The sequence below is a fragment of the Penicillium riverlandense genome, assembly GCF_028828495.1.
Source record: "Penicillium riverlandense strain IBT 135883 chromosome Unknown utg000003l_segment0_segment0, whole genome shotgun sequence".
Lineage (NCBI taxonomy): Eukaryota > Fungi > Ascomycota > Eurotiomycetes > Eurotiales > Aspergillaceae > Penicillium > Penicillium riverlandense.
In genome coordinates this window covers 5,782,932-5,798,784 of record NW_026643196.1, presented here as the reverse complement: position 1 = coordinate 5,798,784, position 15,853 = coordinate 5,782,932, and the positions used below count along the sequence as shown (strand labels likewise).

Genomic DNA, 15,853 nt, shown 5'->3' with positions numbered 1-15,853 from the left:
ACAGCGCCGTAATGAGACGAACAACGGCCGTCGCGCGTGGCCAGGGCCTAGTTGAGCGGCGCCCCGCCGTTGGGGCTGGCCAAAGTAAAGGACAAAAGCTGGGAGGAAACATCAGGGAGTATGAAAAAAGAGAGCGGCAGCTCAGCAGCCCAAGAGGGCTGGAGTAAGAAAGCGACGCCATTGTTGATGGTTGCAAGACGGAGGCGACGGGCGTCGGTGACTATAGGTCGCGTCACTGGTCACATGACTGGTATTGATCACGTGGTCTGTCACCTGGAGGTTGAGCTGATCTATGTTCTGCGGCGTCGGGGGCTTTATGAATGAACTAAAACGAGATGAATATTTACTTGGATTATGGTCATTGCATGAACTTTTTAATTTCAAAGACTCGGCCCGGACGCCTGAACAGACCATGACAATAATCAAATATACATGTAGCCTCAAACCATCATCCCGACGGATATCAAAAAAGACAGAAACATATCGATCATCTATGCAAACAGTTTCCGGGTCTCCAATGCATCCCGCTTCTTTTGTGAGTTCTCCGACAGCCCCAGATCCGCGCGCTTGGCCACCCGGTCCGTCGTCACGTCCCGGCGTTGTGAGTACCGGCCGGCCTTGCTCATGCGGACCTCACGACGAACTTGGTTCGGGCTGACGTACTCCTTGTTCTCGTAGATGACAGGCCCGCCGAAACTGCCTTCCAGGATGACGATGGGGGTCAGGACAAAGCGAGGGCCAATCTCCACCAAAGACACATCGGGCTGAGCGTCCTTGCCCTTGGGCACGGGCTTAACCGTCTCTTCGCCGTCCTTCTTCTTTTCGCCTTCCGATTCGCGAATCTCGTAGACCCGGATCCAGATCTTGCCGTCCACTCCGAAGATACCAATGATGCGATCGACGAAAGGCTTCATGCCCTTCACGCCACGCTTAGGAACACAGAAAACTCCGCGCAGCATCTCGCGGATCAGAGCCCGGTATTCTGTGCCAGGAGCGCCCATATCCGGCCCTTGCTCATCGAATGACCGGTCAAACACCACCAAGCCGCGTCCGCCCTTCAGGCAGTTGCCCGCGAATCCAGCCCCCAGCTCTGCCATTGTATGCAGATTGTTGAGATGAAACTTGATTGTGGGGCCGTTCGGAGGGCGCGCCAGCCACAGGTAGAGATCCTGGCCTTGCTTTCGAGCCTCGAGGAAGAAAATGATGTTGCAGGAGTGCAGGTCGGCAAGAGAGTTCAAGAGGAGGTTATAACCGGCGGTCTTCTTCTTCGTATCCAGTTTGGTTTCCTTGTGCGTGTGTGGGAGGAGGGAGCAAATGTCGGCCATCAGGTGTCGGTGACTAGAGGACAGTAGAATTGATCAGCATAAATCCTTGGTGGTAGTAACAATGATTCCATACCGATGGGACACGCCCCTGGAAGTCAGAATGAGGACTCGAGTCTTGGGCATCTGGCCTGCAGCCAGCTGCTTCTTCGCGGCCTCGACGCCCTGCTCCTCCTCTTCTTCTTCACTGTCTGTCGTGTCGTCTGCGTCGTTGAGCAGCTCCTCCATGTCAATGTCCTCGTCATCCACTGGCTCAGCAGGTAGCTGAGCCTTCTTTTTGGAGACTGTCTTGTAGACTGCTGCCATAGTGATTGTGGTTGTAACTGGGAAGTTCTGGTGTTGCAGAAGACAGCCGCAGATCAAAAAAAAGGTAGACGGCAGATTATTTTTGTTCTTCACCGCCCTGGATGACTTTCCCAGTCACGTGCACCCCTCTTCTCGTCCTGGTTTCCTTCCGAGCGATTGTCATGATTCTAATGCTCTATGCAGCCCCGAGAACCCCTCTTGGGACACTTTCATCCCTGCCACCCGATTTGCAAACTCCAGTTTCCGTGGGAGATCCCAGTCTTTCTGCTGGACGTTGAGGGCCTCAACATAAAGCATGCCAGCAATAAACGTGTCTCCAGCCCCAATGGTACTATTTTGTGTTAGAAATATGCAGTCCAGATCATCAGAGCTAACCGTTAATTCCACTTACTCAACCACTCTAAAATCCTCCGCAGTATACGCTGGCACGTGGGCGAAGTTCTGCGTATTAGGCTCAAAGGCATCAGCGCCATCCTGGCCCCAAGTACAGCAGAGAAGAGACCTAGGATTGTAAATTATCAGCTCCAAAGTCAAGGATAATAGGTGGACGACTATTTACGCCTTAGGTGTCTGGCTCGATTGCTTCCGCAAACATTCTTCCGCAGAGAAATATCCATTATGCTTGACAATGTATCAGCAAGGTCCGAAACTAGAAGTGCAAGCACGATGGTGTCCTCACGAGGGCCCAGCCTTTTGAGTAGAAAACCACGTCCGCCTCTGCGGCAAGCCCCTGTAGACCGTCTCGGCCGGGTTTCTCGACCTCCACGCTGACGCGAGTATTGGGAAAGTGTTGTCGGAGATAATGGATACAGCCAATGGTCACATCTGGTACTCGGCCCTGGAAGAAGTTAGCACAGAGGTTTATTTTGCTTCCTACCCCAAGACGGTACTCCCAGAAAGCCTTGGCTCATGCCACGCACCTCGAAATGGAACCAAGTTGCCCGAGGACCCAAGTCATCTGCAATCCGTGAGAACTCCTTCACAGTCATTTCGGGAAGTTCATTGTAGTTGACAATGGTTCTGCTGCCCGTAGACTGGCTCTTGATTATGTAGCTGGATGCCGGCTCGGTAAACTGGTCCCGGTAGATGCAGTGGTCCAAACGGACTCGAGGCTCGAAGGCTGATCTGATTTGCTCCGATACAACCGAGTGTCTCGCTGGCAGGACAGTAATCAAATCTAGTGTCGGCAGCTGGTTTAATGGGGCATGCTGCGTCAACTCTTGCAGCACCTCCAAGGTATTGGGACAATTCCCACCGCGGCGTCGAGTCACGCTTGAGGCGCGCAATTTCTCGTCTTCCCCCGGATAATGCGGTGTTCTGGATGTGTTAGAATAAAAATATAACAGTTTCTCCCCTTCTCGGCCGATCTCTTTGCGTGCGGCAAGATTGGAGAGGAACGAAGGAAAGACAACCTACGTCATGATGGTGTCCACATAGCACGCCCCAACTGCAACCACAGACATGGTGGCCGCTGATCTGGGATAATACTTCCTAGTTACCAAATCTGCAGTGTCGATCGTAGTCCCGGAGCTCATATAAATAAATGATTCTCCGAGGTGGATCGAGGAAGAGCGAGGGGCAGATTAGTCAGAGCCGTTCTGGCTTCAGCTCGTAGTGCAAGCAGATCTATGATTATGAAAAGCACAATTGTTCCAGGTAAGAGGAAATGTTAACTCTCTCTTTATTTCTGTATCCAGGTACTATTGTATGCCCGAATCACTGCCGCTCTCATCATTATTCATTCATCGCAAACACCCAGAAGCAACTCGGACACAACAGGGTTATGGAAAGCAACAAGGGTTACCTGAGAAGCACGACCCTAGGTCCCTAGATGCTGCTTCTGGTGGTTGGAGTGAAACTATACGGCTTGTAATCTTGCGTATTTAGCATATTCTTTGCATCGGGTCATCCTCAATGAAAGGCCTGTTTACAACCTCTGCATTTTATCTCTTGGATATATCATTCTGACATGATATATGCTCAACATCCTTCATTACTAATTTTTTTCTAGATTCAATGTCAACTACATTGACTGCCCGTTTTGCAGCTGATAGAATCGTCCCATTCAGGCCCCTGCACTGCGGCGCTTCTTGGCGTGGCATATATCACTCCCTCCACACCAGCTAATTGGTCCTGAAATTTACGATACACTAGAATCTACGTCCAACTGCCATGAGGTAACTAGATCATGTTTGATGCTGGTCTAATGCGTGAAGTCAGGGCAAGGAATACCACGTCACTGTCTTTCCTCAACCCAACACCTGCTATTCTTGCAGTTCCCTTGACAGCCAAACCATGGCATTTCTAGCGCTCTCAAAAAAGTGGCAATATTTTCTTTGCTATAGATAAAGGTGTGTGTTGTGCATGGAGAAAACAGCATGAATGCTTCACCTGATTATTATTATTGAGAACAAAGGAATTCACCCTTGGTATTCTAGACAAAAAGCGGACGGTATAAGCAAACTGAATTGACTCATACTGCATATCTACAATGCATTCTTTGTTTCAAATTTTATATGCACTGCTTTGTTGTTGTGTTTCTGCAGGAAACGGTTTGCATTTCCCATTTTTGACGGAGATTCTCATAATTTTTTAACGGATATATACCTTCTGCCTCATGTGCAGGAAAGTGCACTTCTCCATATCAACAACATTCTCTGCTGCTATCTTCCCAGTTGAACATCTTACTGCTGCATCAGCCATCTACCCGGTGCTTCTGTCAAAATGGCTTCCTCTACTGCGAAACGAGGCAAGGCCATGGAAACAGAGGGCCCAACGCCAAAGTTTCTCTATGCTATCCTCAAACAGTTGGATTTGAAATCGGTACCTTGACTCTCAAAAATCCCCCTCTCCAAATATTTTCTATAGGTTCTGGAAATGCTAATCCTGAGAACTGGCTAGGTGGACTGGAACTTGGTCGCCTCTCAACTGGAAATCTCCAACGGCCACGCCGCTCGCATGCGCTATTCCCGCTTCCGACAACAGATGGAAGGAACAACGGGAGCCAGGGCAGCAAAAGCCAGAAAAGCTGCGAATAAAGACCCGAAAGGGGATCTTAAAGCTCAGATGCTCAGTGATACGCCGCCGCCGCCAACCCCGACTTTGGGGATCTTCACGAAACAAGAACCTGTCCAGCCGGCTCCCTTTGTGAAATGGGATCCGTTTGCGCCAAATATGCCCACTCTGACCGATATTCCGCGGGTATACTCTTCTCCAAGTGATGACTATTCCGTGTCGCCGCCGCCTGGAATGTACTACTTCGCCAATTCCATGCCATACTCCATGGCCCCAGCTATGCCTTCCATGTCATCCGCAGCTCATTTTCCAGTGCCCTCAAACATGACACAGTATTCAACAATGCCAATGAAATCGATGGAAACCAGCATGTATGAGTATGGAATGCCTCCAGCGCCAAATTTTGGCCCAACCATCACATTCGAACCTCGGCCACCTTCCGATATGAGCCGGGTCCCAGTGAAAGTAGAAAGGAAGGATGAGGATGATTCAGATGCTGTGATTATCAAGGTTGAGAAGTCAGCAAAGCAGAATCAGTAGGATGGGACTTATGGAACGGGTAGGTATTGTGATCGTTGGAGGTTTTATGTTGTCGAGTGGAAACTCGGTCTGGTCACTTCGTGATATCTGGCTCAATATTGCTGTAATTCAGGAATTCAGAATACTGCTTGCATTTAATTTCTGCTATTATTTTTCATACAAATTTACTTTGTTGTTTGAACGGATTACGTGCTTTTTTGAACCGAGCATCCAGAGAAAGCTGATGTTCTTCACGGTCACGTGGACACGCTTGCCCTGACTCCGTGGCAGTTGGTCTGGGGAAGCTTAAAACCCATTATTTGAGAAGCCGAATCATAAGCTTAACTGTAGATAAATCAATATGAGGGTGTAGCAACACATTTTACAATATATTCAGACCATTCCTATGCATTCACTGTGGACAAACTCGCATAGTGGGTATGTTTATCATAATTTTTGCTAAATAGTCTTCTTAGATATGAAGGCCTGTTCAGCATCATATACGGCCGTTTTGAACTTCCTACAGGTGGCATATATTGAAAGTGTTATTTCTGGGATAATGGTTACTGAAATCAAAGGGTCCTTTACCTGGGTGTTCAGACACAAGCTAGCCTCGACAACCTCCATCTCTTCTCCCACCTTCTCATCCACCAACACCGAATCCACCAATCATCCCGATATCACTTTCCTATTCATCCCGGCCAGCTATTCTGCAAATGTTGCCATTTTCTGAGGCTTTTCATCCCATTTGAGCAACATGACCACCACCAACAAGAAGTCTGCCCCGGTTTCCGACTCCGACTTCGCCAAGGCGTGCCGCGAGCGCTTGGACAAAGACAAGGGACAGGTACAAAATATCGTCTAGGCTTTATGCACGCGTCTTATTTCAATAAGTATCCTAACTTCAAGAATACAGGTGGATGTGAAGAAGGTCGCCCAGGACCTCGGTTACGCCAACCACCGATCTGTCATCAGACGCATGAAGACTCTTATCAAGTACGGTATCCACTTGGATTGGGTGGGTTCCCGCAAGTCTCGTGCTGCCGCCAAGGTAATAGAATAAGAGTAAACTCTAGTATGCTCACATTGCTTACATTGTGCTTTAGTCTGGCGCCAACGACATCTCCGCCAACGAGGCCTGCGGCGCAGGCCGCTACAACCTTCGCCCCCGTGGCAAGGCCGCCCGCGCAGTCAGTCCCCGAGAGGAGGCCGAGGAGGAAGTTCTTGAGCCCGAGGTGAAGCCCGAACAGAAGGAACCCAGCCCGCTGGCCAGGCTTCCCTCGCCTTCCGATCTAGGGACTGACTGCTCGGGGGGCGATATCTCCCACGGGGAGGTCGACGGGTAGTCGATCTTCTTCCATTCCTCCCAAGCCCACCCATCCCCTCTATCCCCCTCCTCATTTCAACTTTATATACAGCTCAGCTAATTATCAGATCCACGTCACTTAGATTCACGTTTGTTTATGCCTGGCTTTTGCGGTGCTCGATGAAGCAGAGGAGATCACTAGTTGAAATTAATACTGGATTGTTGAATACCTTTTCCTTCCTCAAAGCGCTCGTAGTAGTTGACCTGGAGCCTGATGTACATGCTGTCAATCCTTTAAACGCTCGTATGCATTGCAGTCCCGTTGAGTGAATGGAGGACTGTTTACAGCAGAAGCTTCAGCACTAGCAAGCTTTTTTGATGCAAGGCTGCATTTTGTTACTACATTCAGGCCTATATAAATCTCAGAACTCAGGTAGTGCCTTTCTGTTTGGAATTTTAAATATTTGAAAGAAGTACAAAGGTTGTTTCCATGGGAAAGCTGAGTTGTTCACCAAAAGTGTTGTTCCAGATGTTCTTCACGACGTCACGTGCCGGCTCAACCCTACCTTCAGCCCAGGAGTCAAGATGGACCACTCGGTCTAACATGGAATTTCAATCTATTTCTAGAGGTCAAGCCATAATTTACATCTCATAAGTAATTATTCATTTCAAGCATCTACTGGCACTGATAATCCCGTTGCCTAAGAGACACTGGCTGCGATTATGTCGTGGCGACGCGATGTTTTGGGCATTATTTTCTTGACATTATTTCTTCAGCTGCCACCTAACACGTCAACAACCTCTTTTATCACACTCCTCCCATCATATCTTTATCTGTTTTGCTTTTTCTATCCTCACCAAAATGCCTCAGACTGCTGAGGACCACGTCAAGTTGCTGCTCTGCTGCATCAAGCACTGCTATGACCGCCACGTAAGCTCACATTGACAAGTCCTCGAAGTTTGAATAGTGCTTTTGGCAACCCACAAATTCTGACTAGGTAAATAACAGATCGACTTCCAGGAAGTCTCCACGGAGCTTGGCCTGCCTTCCCGCGCCGCTGCGTAAGTTTTGCCGCACAGCAAAAGCTTTCCTGTACGATGAGATGGAGAAGAAGCGGCTGATTGTGCTACAGGGCTAAGCGCTACACTCGGCTGCTGAAGGCTCATGGTATGGATACTATGGGAATGACAATTGGTCGCGCAGAAAAGCCCGCTGTTTCGTCCGCCGATCGCACTACCCGCGGTCTCGAAGTCGACAGGGAGGGCCACAACTGGGACCAGCTCTTTTCCAAGGTTAAACACATCAATACCAGTCCCATCATGGGCTGTAGTTCTGCCATAGGCCCACAACATGTCACTAATGATCAGGGTGGCCATCGAGAGGACGCACACTTCCACTCCCTTGGCAACAAAGAGGCACGCTATAAGACCAATATGCAGTCCATTGCAGATGTCCAGAACGTTGCGAAGAATCCTCCCACCATAGTCATCCCTGCCAAGGCCATTCTTTCTCGCCAGCATCGGGCCGTTATCGTCATTGATGACGAGGAGGATTCCGATGCTACCATTTGTTATGGCAGCGACATGTCGCCCATGTCCCATGTCTGAACAGGGCATGGCATCCGTCTCCACGGGGTTCTCTAGTTCATTTGTGGGGGGGAGCGGTTGGGTTCGTCGAAGTATTGCTGGGTTTTTATCATGGATTCACAAGGCATCTCGCGGAAGAATCTTGTTTTCTGGTCCTTGGTGACTTGGGGTGCGCTTTTCTGGATTTGCTTTAGCATGGCCCAGTTCATTTATTTTTGCACAGCAGGATATTGCCCCATTCTCGGCAAGATTTGCCCGGTTTAAGGTCTTTATGATCTACTACGGGTTGACTATTTTCCTTTTGTTTAAATCTGGTAAACGTTCGTAGTTAGTACTCATCTTGCCGTATGTCGATACTTCAAGCTGCCTTCTTGCGGATGTCAAACCACACAGGTTTCGATCGCTCGAAAGGAGTAGCTTCGGAAGATCTGGAGGTGAATGACCGGAGCGTCTAAAGTTCATCTTACAGCGGTATGAAGGCTGATGGTTCCACTGTATTTAGCCCTTGTAAAGAAGAAAGCCTGTAGGATTTGCTAGCTGGGTATAACGATTTACAGAAGAAGATTGAAACTCTTGGGAATTGGGGGAGAAGATTTCAATGCGGGATAGGGTATCGTAACCAAAGATAAATGCGCCCAGGGTATTCGATCGCCATGACAACATGTGAGATGCATACAAAACAAAGAGGGGTCATTGGGTAGTCGCAAGCATGGTTTCATGAAATGTCGTTAGATGTCGGCCATAACGGATTCGACAATCCTGCGCTTATATTGAGATATAGCACGTTCTTTTCTCTGCACCTGAGCCCGCAGGCGCATATAACGCTGTTTCCAGGTTCCTTCAGAAACGGGGTTGCTCGTGTCTTCTTCATAATCAAACTCGGTAGAATCTTCGTTCCCGACAGGGTCATGAGCTGACTCCCCAGGCTCAGCTGGAGGAGCGAAATTCGCAACCTTTGCTCCAGAATTGGAGCTTCCAAGAAATACATGGACCGAGAACTGATAGGACTGCTGGTAGTCGTAGGAAATAGTATAGAAGATTCCACCAGCCGGTTCATGCAGACCCAGGATTTCTCCATCAGCCGCATCCGCCGATGCAGGTTCTACCTTCACGGTCACGGACCCTGGCTGGGCACTCGTAAAGCCAAAATGGTGGCCCACTCCCAAATGGAAAGCCAGGACAAGTGATTTCGACCCCAGTGGGAGCTGTGAATACAACTCAGATAGATTCAGCACCATTTCCGAGGCAAGGGCATGTGCTTCATCGAGCTTTAGAGCAGAGGTTCGTCCAGACAACCTTGCGCGAGCCAGCTCCACAGAAAGCGCACGAATAACATCATCGGTGGAAATGGTCCGCGCAGCTCCCATATCTGTCGTCTGGCTGTTCGTTATGTCGTGTGAGAATGTCCTGTCGTCTTCTCCCGCTTGTGGTATAACAGCACCATTCATTCCGTTCACGAGGAGCGTGGGAGGTGTTGCAAGACGAACCGGTGCTCCTGAATGCTGAGGAACCTGTAACTGAAGCTTCCCAGGCCTTGCATGGACTGCGGGGGTGGGAGATTGGTTGTACGCGGTATCGAGGACACGTTGAGAGGGATTCTGACTGAAAACGGGAGGAGACGACTGGGCACCTGGATTTGGGGTCTGTGATGGCTCGCGATTTTGATTCACCTGGAAGGAGGAAAACGATCCTGTTGAGGATGATTTATTCGGCGGTCTTCCACGCCCCTTGGTAGTCGATGAGCTGGTACTGTTTGGCCAGGCAGACGAGACAGCTGGTCCATGCCGTCTCTTGGAGCGCGATTTGTCACCGGAGACCGGTGTCATCGCAGACCGAGGCTCAATAGACCCAAGCATCTCCAATGGGTGGCTTCCTCGGGGAAGTATCGCAGAGTGAGGGTAGCCAGATGGCGATGCCTCACGATCTGGAAGCCTCCACCTGGTATCTTGGCCATGTTGATCTGATGGGTTATCTGAACCGGGCGCAGTAAATGAAGATGCTGCAGTCATCCATGGATCGGTATCACCAGGATATGCACTGAATGGGATGGCGCTTTGTGGGAAAGGCACCGATGGGGTCTGGAAATTGCCAGGATGCAAGGTGTCGATAGAGGTATCCAACTGAGGTCTTTTCGCAAGCTTCTCGTCCTCGATCTCCTTATCTTCGGCCCTTTTCCTGCCACGTTTTGGCTTCCACTGCGGGACTAGAGCTCGAAGAGCAAGATCCTCTTCCAGCGGAACACCATCCCGTGAATCATTCACGAACGGCCCGGCTGGAGGGAGTTGCGTATAGTACACATGTGCATGGCCAAGGCAGTATTCGAAGAAGGCATCAACATGCATTGCACGCATCCAACGCTAGAAAAGGTTAAAATTCGGTAACACATGTTGAAAGAAAACAAAAGTATTGCTCACCTTGAGTCGAACAGCGTACTGTTGAACCTTTTGAGTACTCTGTTTCTTTTCTATTGAAGGTGGCTCTACACCCAGCTCCGTGGCCAGTTGAATCCACGTTTTCAGTTCGCCGCTGTCCAGTTTTCGAATGAGCTCAAAGAGGGTAAAAACGCTGAAGCTTTTGCCATCACTCCGTGGCGGGCAGCGAAAGGCCCGTCGCAATTCAGCGTTGTCGGCCGAGGATGGCACATTGGGATTGCAATAAAGAATGAAGGCAACATAAGCATCGTCAATTGTGTCATCGGTGAGATCTCGAGACGGCAACTCTCGAGGTTCGACCTGGTCTGCAGAATCTTTGGTCTGCTGCTGGCGGAGGGAATCCAGCATCGGTGGAGACATCGAGGTGCCTGAGCGAGCGGCCGACGATGGAGGCAGACCGGAGCGCATACCCTTGGGAGACGATTGCAAGCTCCGCGGTGTTCCCTTGCGCCGAAGAGCAGGCGACTGGTCGGCATCCGGCTGACTTCGAGCACTCCCTATGGAAGAAGCGGTCTGCAGGGTTGACTCCAATGTTGACGGATACCGCGCATACTGCTGGACGACCATTTGCGAGCCATCGAGGTCGGCGCGATTGGAGCGATCGGCAGACTCCATGGAGAACGGAGCTTCCATCGGAAACTCAAGATGGATGCAAGAATCGCTCACCAAGCCGCGCAATAATCATGAATGATGATGAGAGAATGGATTTCTATCGGATGTCATATTAACCCAGCACGAGTCGAGGGACTTTATGGCAAAGGAGAATCCACCTCGGGGTGGCTGGAGCTCTATTTTTGGCTGGCTCAACATCCTCGACTAGCGCCGGCCGGGCGGGGTTATTCACCGGGGTTCACCGCCTGCAGTTACGAGTCGAGGTATATGTAGCGAGAAGACTTCGAGAATAAGATCATCCCAGTACCGTCAGGATAGTCCGTCGGAGTCGCCTCCAATTCATTTGACTACGAAGTGGTGAGTCCCCACGGTTGTTTGCCTGGGATCATCACGTGATCGTGTCCCTTTTCTGCCGGTGCTGAGTCATTATCACGAGCCTTATCGATAGGGAAAATCATGCCTCTCTGATCTCATCAATCGCCTGGCATCATCGACAACACGCCCTGCTCCCTCCACCCATCTCAATTCCATCCTCAACATTCTCTCTCGGACGCGTGGCCTGCTTCCATTCCATTTGGCTCACACGTCTCGGTCTTTCCTCTCACGCTTGCCGACAATGCTGCTGGTACCCTTCGCGCGGCTCGTTATCTTATCCTAGCGCGACTCGAGCCGCCATGGCACCCTCGCAGCGTCGGTCAACCCGACCTGTGCGTTCCAACCGCACGAGAGTTGAAACGTATGAGGAGAGCATGTCGGAAGATGATCCCAACGATCTCTCGGAATTTGAGTACGGTCAAGCCTCGCGCCGGTCATCGTTATCGCTGCGTCCTCGCAACCCGTCCGGGATGTCGAGGACGTATCGCGAAGAGTCCACTGATGGCAGCCTGGAGGAGTACCCTGATGACAGTGACTCTGACCTTGCTCCATCCGGTCCTGCCGATCCCCCCAGCCATTTGATCTATCCTATTCCCGAATCCGGAGATACCACCACGACTACCGCTCGTCCCTCCCGGCCGCAGTCAACGAGCCGGGCGAGGGGCCCTACCCGGAGAAAACAAGCCAAAAGACCACGCAAACAAACAAGAGGTCAGCTGGGCAAGCCCCTGCGCAAACGGGCCAAATTTGACACGGAAATACCGACCATTGTCGGATCGGGAGTGATCCCTCCTTGGCAAACCTTGCCGTACCAAATCCTCTTTGATATCTTTCTACGCGCGTCTTATCCGCTTGTCGATGAAATGACCATGACTCGGAACTCCTCGATTCAATGGCTCCTGGATGTCGCTTTACTGTGCCGGGATTTCTCTGAGCCTGCTCTGGCGGCACTGTACTATTGTCCGCCGTTGCTCCCCTCTCACAGGAGCCACGGCTTGTTGAATCTCCTGTCAAAGCCTCAGGAGTCGCTCTCCACCAACTACTCCAGCAAGATCAGAGAACTCAATGTGGATGTAGAAACCATTCTTCTTTACAAGAGTGGGCCCACTCTCGGTTACTTCAATCTTGACAAATTGATTGAAAAGACACCTCTGGCACGACGGATTCGGCTGTATCACAAGGAGGATTACATTGTGGGCTTGCCTCAGTGGAGCATCCCGCAGTCAAAGTGGAGTTATTCGGACTCGCTCTTCTCCACCATGGCAGAAACGCAGATCGTTCTTCGCAGCTGGGATTGGAACACCCGTTTCCTGGAGACGGACGCTCTGCTCAAGTTTATACGTGAGAAGCATGCTTTATCCAGTTTTCAAAGCCTGCGAGAGCTCCGGCTGCTACATTTCAGTGACAAGGATCGAGAGGATGTCTCCGAAAGCGAGGACATCCTTGTCGAATCCCTCCAATTGCTCCCGGACCTCCAACGCATTGAATTCCTGAAATGTTCTTTGGTCGATTCAACCCTACTGCTCAAGCTGCCTTCGAACCTCCGATCTTTCACTCTCGACAACTGCATTCATATTTATTCGGTGGACCTCATTTCCTTCCTTTCATCTCACGGTGGCAATCTTCGGGAGCTTATTCTTTGCCACAACCGACACCTCAACATGTCATACATGACCATTCTTGCGCAATCCTGCAGTAATCTGGAGAGGCTGAAGATGGACATATCTATGCACGACCTGTCCAGTTTCCGCGATCTTGAGCCCCATTTCCCGCACTTGCTTTGCGAGAAAGAGGTCGCAACATGGCCCCCAAAGCTGCAAGACATCGAATTGATCCAGCTTCGGCGGTGGGATGATACCCTGGCCGAGACCTTCTTCACATCCCTGATCGATGCTGCACCGAGTCTTCCAGACCTGCGACGCCTGGTCATTAGCGCAATTTTGAAGATCCAATGGCGCGAGCGTGCACATTTCCGCGAGAAGTGGATTGCCAAGCTGGAAGGAGTTTTTCTCCGCCGCAGCAAGCCCCCGAATCCCAATCTTCGTTCTCTGCGAAAGCGCCCGCTGGGTCCGATCGAGCCAGCGGTGCAAGGTGATTCCACTATGTCTCCCGATCTTGCAGTCTCAGGAAAAGGCCAGGGCGCGCCACTCACCCCGTCCAAGCGCCAGAGTTCCCGTCTTGCCCAGCGCAAATTTTCCGAGGCAGAAGATTCGGCCGAGTCGGAGGGCGAGGAATCTAAAATGGGCACTATTCAGGGAATGTGTGATATTGTGACAATTCGAATTGATAACCAACGGCCGATGGACACGCAATTCAACGAGGACGATTTCCTTGATACCGAACGCAGCGGCGACGAGGACTGGAATGAGTGAGCGATGATTACGAACCCAGCATGGACAGGCGCAGCAGCAATGAAACTGGCCTTTTGTTGATTCATATTGATGGTGTCTCTCGGAGTTGCGTGCTTTCCTATTTTTCGGGATGGTCTTTGTTTAATGGGCTTCCATCTACGTATGGTTATGAGCGAGGAGTCCGATGTGCCTGGCTGTCTGTTTGTTTGTTCTTTTATCTTTCACTTTGAAAGCGATATGATTAGAGAGGCACCTATTACATTTAGCTGTCGATAATAAAAAATATTCTCAACTATGATTGTTCCATGCAATCAATCATGGCTACCCAACGCTCTTTCCAATTGGCGGAGCCCCACAGGATCGCTGGTCTGAAACAACGCCTTCCTTGACCGACTTGTGTTGCTAAACATCACTTCTTCCAGACTCCGGTGCCTCTCGGCATGGCAAGTAACTTTGTGGATACCGGTGGTCCGTCCTCTCCTCCACCGCCATTGCCCGAGGGGTGGTGAGTGACTCTTGTCACGTTGTGCGCCTCAGATGTCTCTGCTAACCAAAACGCGTTCCGACTCAGGCTTCCTCAATGGGAAGGCGTCCAGCGAAAATGGTACTACGTCCAACGAGCCACGGGTAAATCCCAATGGGAAATTCCGACGGAACCAGTTGCTCTTACGCCATCCACGACACCGATGCCAATCGGGGCCGGGCCTTCACAAGCGCCCGCATCGCAGCCAGCCACGAATAGCCCTCGAGTGACGGGACCAGGGGGTGCTATACCGGGTGGGAGCTATGCTGCGACTGGTCAAACGGGGATTTCCGTAGGGCATCGCACTCATTATTGTGCTCTGTGCAAGCGTTAAAGAGTGGCACTGATGCTGGGATAGAGCTCTCTCGGCTCTCAAGTTCACGACACTTCAGTCCATGACCCTTTCAGGATGATGGGATGGCCCTCAGGCCCTGGTGCAAATGAGGGTGGCCACGACACGGTGTGTTAGAACGATTTGGATTGCATTTGTTGGTTACTGACGATTTTTAGAATCATTTACTGCCGATGCCGCATGGACAATCGAACCCGCATCTCACAGCATTCCAGCAGAGCCAGTACCAGACCCAGAATCAGCCTCCGGCAGGTCAAGTCATCCCCGGTCAGCCATGGTTTGAGGGATTGTACCACCCGGGGTTTGACCAGGGCCACCAATCTTCTCAAGCCTTGCTCTACGGCTCAGCTCCTTATACGACGCATTCGCATGTCCCTCCGTATCCGTGGGTGGCTCCTCTGCCTATTGGGGCTGGCGCTCCAATGCCTCAAATGCATAACCCTCAGTCGCAATGGCAATCAGGCCAAATACCGCCTTTTTTCAGCATGCAAGCTCATCCAGGACCTACGAATGTCAATCCATCATTTTCAGGTCCCGGGCCCGGTTTGAAACGCCAAGAATCCCATCCTGTCCTTGGCTCATACGCAACCTATACTTCAAATAGCATCATGGGGCAACAACCCAACAGCGTTTTAGGGTACCCACTATCGCGATCACATTCCGAGCATGGACCGAATGGTCCACCGCATATACCATTTGGCTTTCAAAATGCCGCGCATTCACCTTCTTCTAGATACATGCCGCAATCAAACTTGCACGGCCACCTCCAAGGGGCGAGTCTGACACAACCAGGGACAGCAACCAGTTCTCATACCGTTTCCGGTCCTCAGTACTACCAGAATCCACTGGTTCAAGCAAGTGTCAATCAGTACCTGCCGTCGCAAATTCATCAACCCGGTGGTGGGACTTCTGTCTATACAGGAACAGTACAGCCACACAATGCATATCCGAGCCAAGGTGACCGACCTGCTGGTGACTCCAATCAAGGGGCTGGTTCCGATCTTGAGCCCTCGCGAACGGCAGCATCTGATCCTCAGTTTGTCAGTGGACCGTGGGCATCATCCTCGACGCCGCCTACCTCAGGGTGACAGGATTGAAACGATTGAATGAATACTTTCACGATGGGTTGGGTTTTTCTTTTGCTGGATGCAGC

General features: G+C 50.8%; 8 protein-coding genes across 8 annotated transcripts; 5 read left to right on the top strand and 3 right to left on the bottom strand.

The window, feature by feature from the left end:
- Positions 1-491: 491 nt before the first annotated feature.
- N7474_006002 (Ribosome biogenesis protein BRX1) lies at positions 492-1,325 on the bottom strand (the record flags this gene model as incomplete). The annotated part of the gene is made up of 1 exon (XM_057197417.1): positions 492-1,325. One exon carries the CDS (start codon positions 1,323-1,325, stop codon positions 492-494), a length of 834 nt encoding a protein of 277 aa, XP_057054813.1.
- Positions 1,326-1,358: 33 nt separating this feature from the next.
- On the bottom strand, positions 1,359-1,628 carry N7474_006001 (ribosome biogenesis protein brx1; the record flags this gene model as incomplete). Its single annotated transcript, XM_057197416.1, has 1 exon — positions 1,359-1,628. The coding sequence occupies one exon, from the start codon at positions 1,626-1,628 to the stop codon at positions 1,359-1,361; it is 270 nt and encodes an 89-aa protein (XP_057054812.1).
- Positions 1,629-4,352: 2,724 nt separating this feature from the next.
- On the top strand, positions 4,353-5,183 carry N7474_006000 (uncharacterized protein; the record flags this gene model as incomplete). Its single annotated transcript, XM_057197415.1, has 2 exons — positions 4,353-4,451; positions 4,530-5,183. 2 exons carry the CDS (start codon positions 4,353-4,355, stop codon positions 5,181-5,183), a joined length of 753 nt encoding a protein of 250 aa, XP_057054811.1.
- A 736-nt stretch (positions 5,184-5,919) lies between these two features.
- On the top strand, positions 5,920-6,508 carry N7474_005999 (uncharacterized protein; the record flags this gene model as incomplete). Its single annotated transcript, XM_057197414.1, has 3 exons — positions 5,920-6,009; positions 6,079-6,213; positions 6,269-6,508. 3 exons carry the CDS (start codon positions 5,920-5,922, stop codon positions 6,506-6,508), a joined length of 465 nt encoding a protein of 154 aa, XP_057054810.1.
- Positions 6,509-7,330: 822 nt separating this feature from the next.
- On the top strand, positions 7,331-8,076 carry N7474_005998 (uncharacterized protein; the record flags this gene model as incomplete). The annotated part of the gene is made up of 3 exons (XM_057197413.1): positions 7,331-7,399; positions 7,478-7,530; positions 7,602-8,076. 3 exons carry the CDS (start codon positions 7,331-7,333, stop codon positions 8,074-8,076), a joined length of 597 nt encoding a protein of 198 aa, XP_057054809.1.
- Positions 8,077-8,783: 707 nt separating this feature from the next.
- abp2 (putative ARS binding protein Abp2) lies at positions 8,784-11,120 on the bottom strand (the record flags this gene model as incomplete). The annotated part of the gene is made up of 2 exons (XM_057197412.1): positions 8,784-10,412; positions 10,470-11,120. 2 exons carry the CDS (start codon positions 11,118-11,120, stop codon positions 8,784-8,786), a joined length of 2,280 nt encoding a protein of 759 aa, XP_057054808.1.
- A 653-nt stretch (positions 11,121-11,773) lies between these two features.
- On the top strand, positions 11,774-13,846 carry N7474_005996 (uncharacterized protein; the record flags this gene model as incomplete). The annotated part of the gene is made up of 1 exon (XM_057197411.1): positions 11,774-13,846. One exon carries the CDS (start codon positions 11,774-11,776, stop codon positions 13,844-13,846), a length of 2,073 nt encoding a protein of 690 aa, XP_057054807.1.
- Positions 13,847-14,265: 419 nt separating this feature from the next.
- N7474_005995 (uncharacterized protein) lies at positions 14,266-15,788 on the top strand (the record flags this gene model as incomplete). The annotated part of the gene is made up of 4 exons (XM_057197410.1): positions 14,266-14,330; positions 14,397-14,640; positions 14,707-14,808; positions 14,859-15,788. 4 exons carry the CDS (start codon positions 14,266-14,268, stop codon positions 15,786-15,788), a joined length of 1,341 nt encoding a protein of 446 aa, XP_057054806.1.
- Positions 15,789-15,853: the final 65 nt, after the last annotated feature.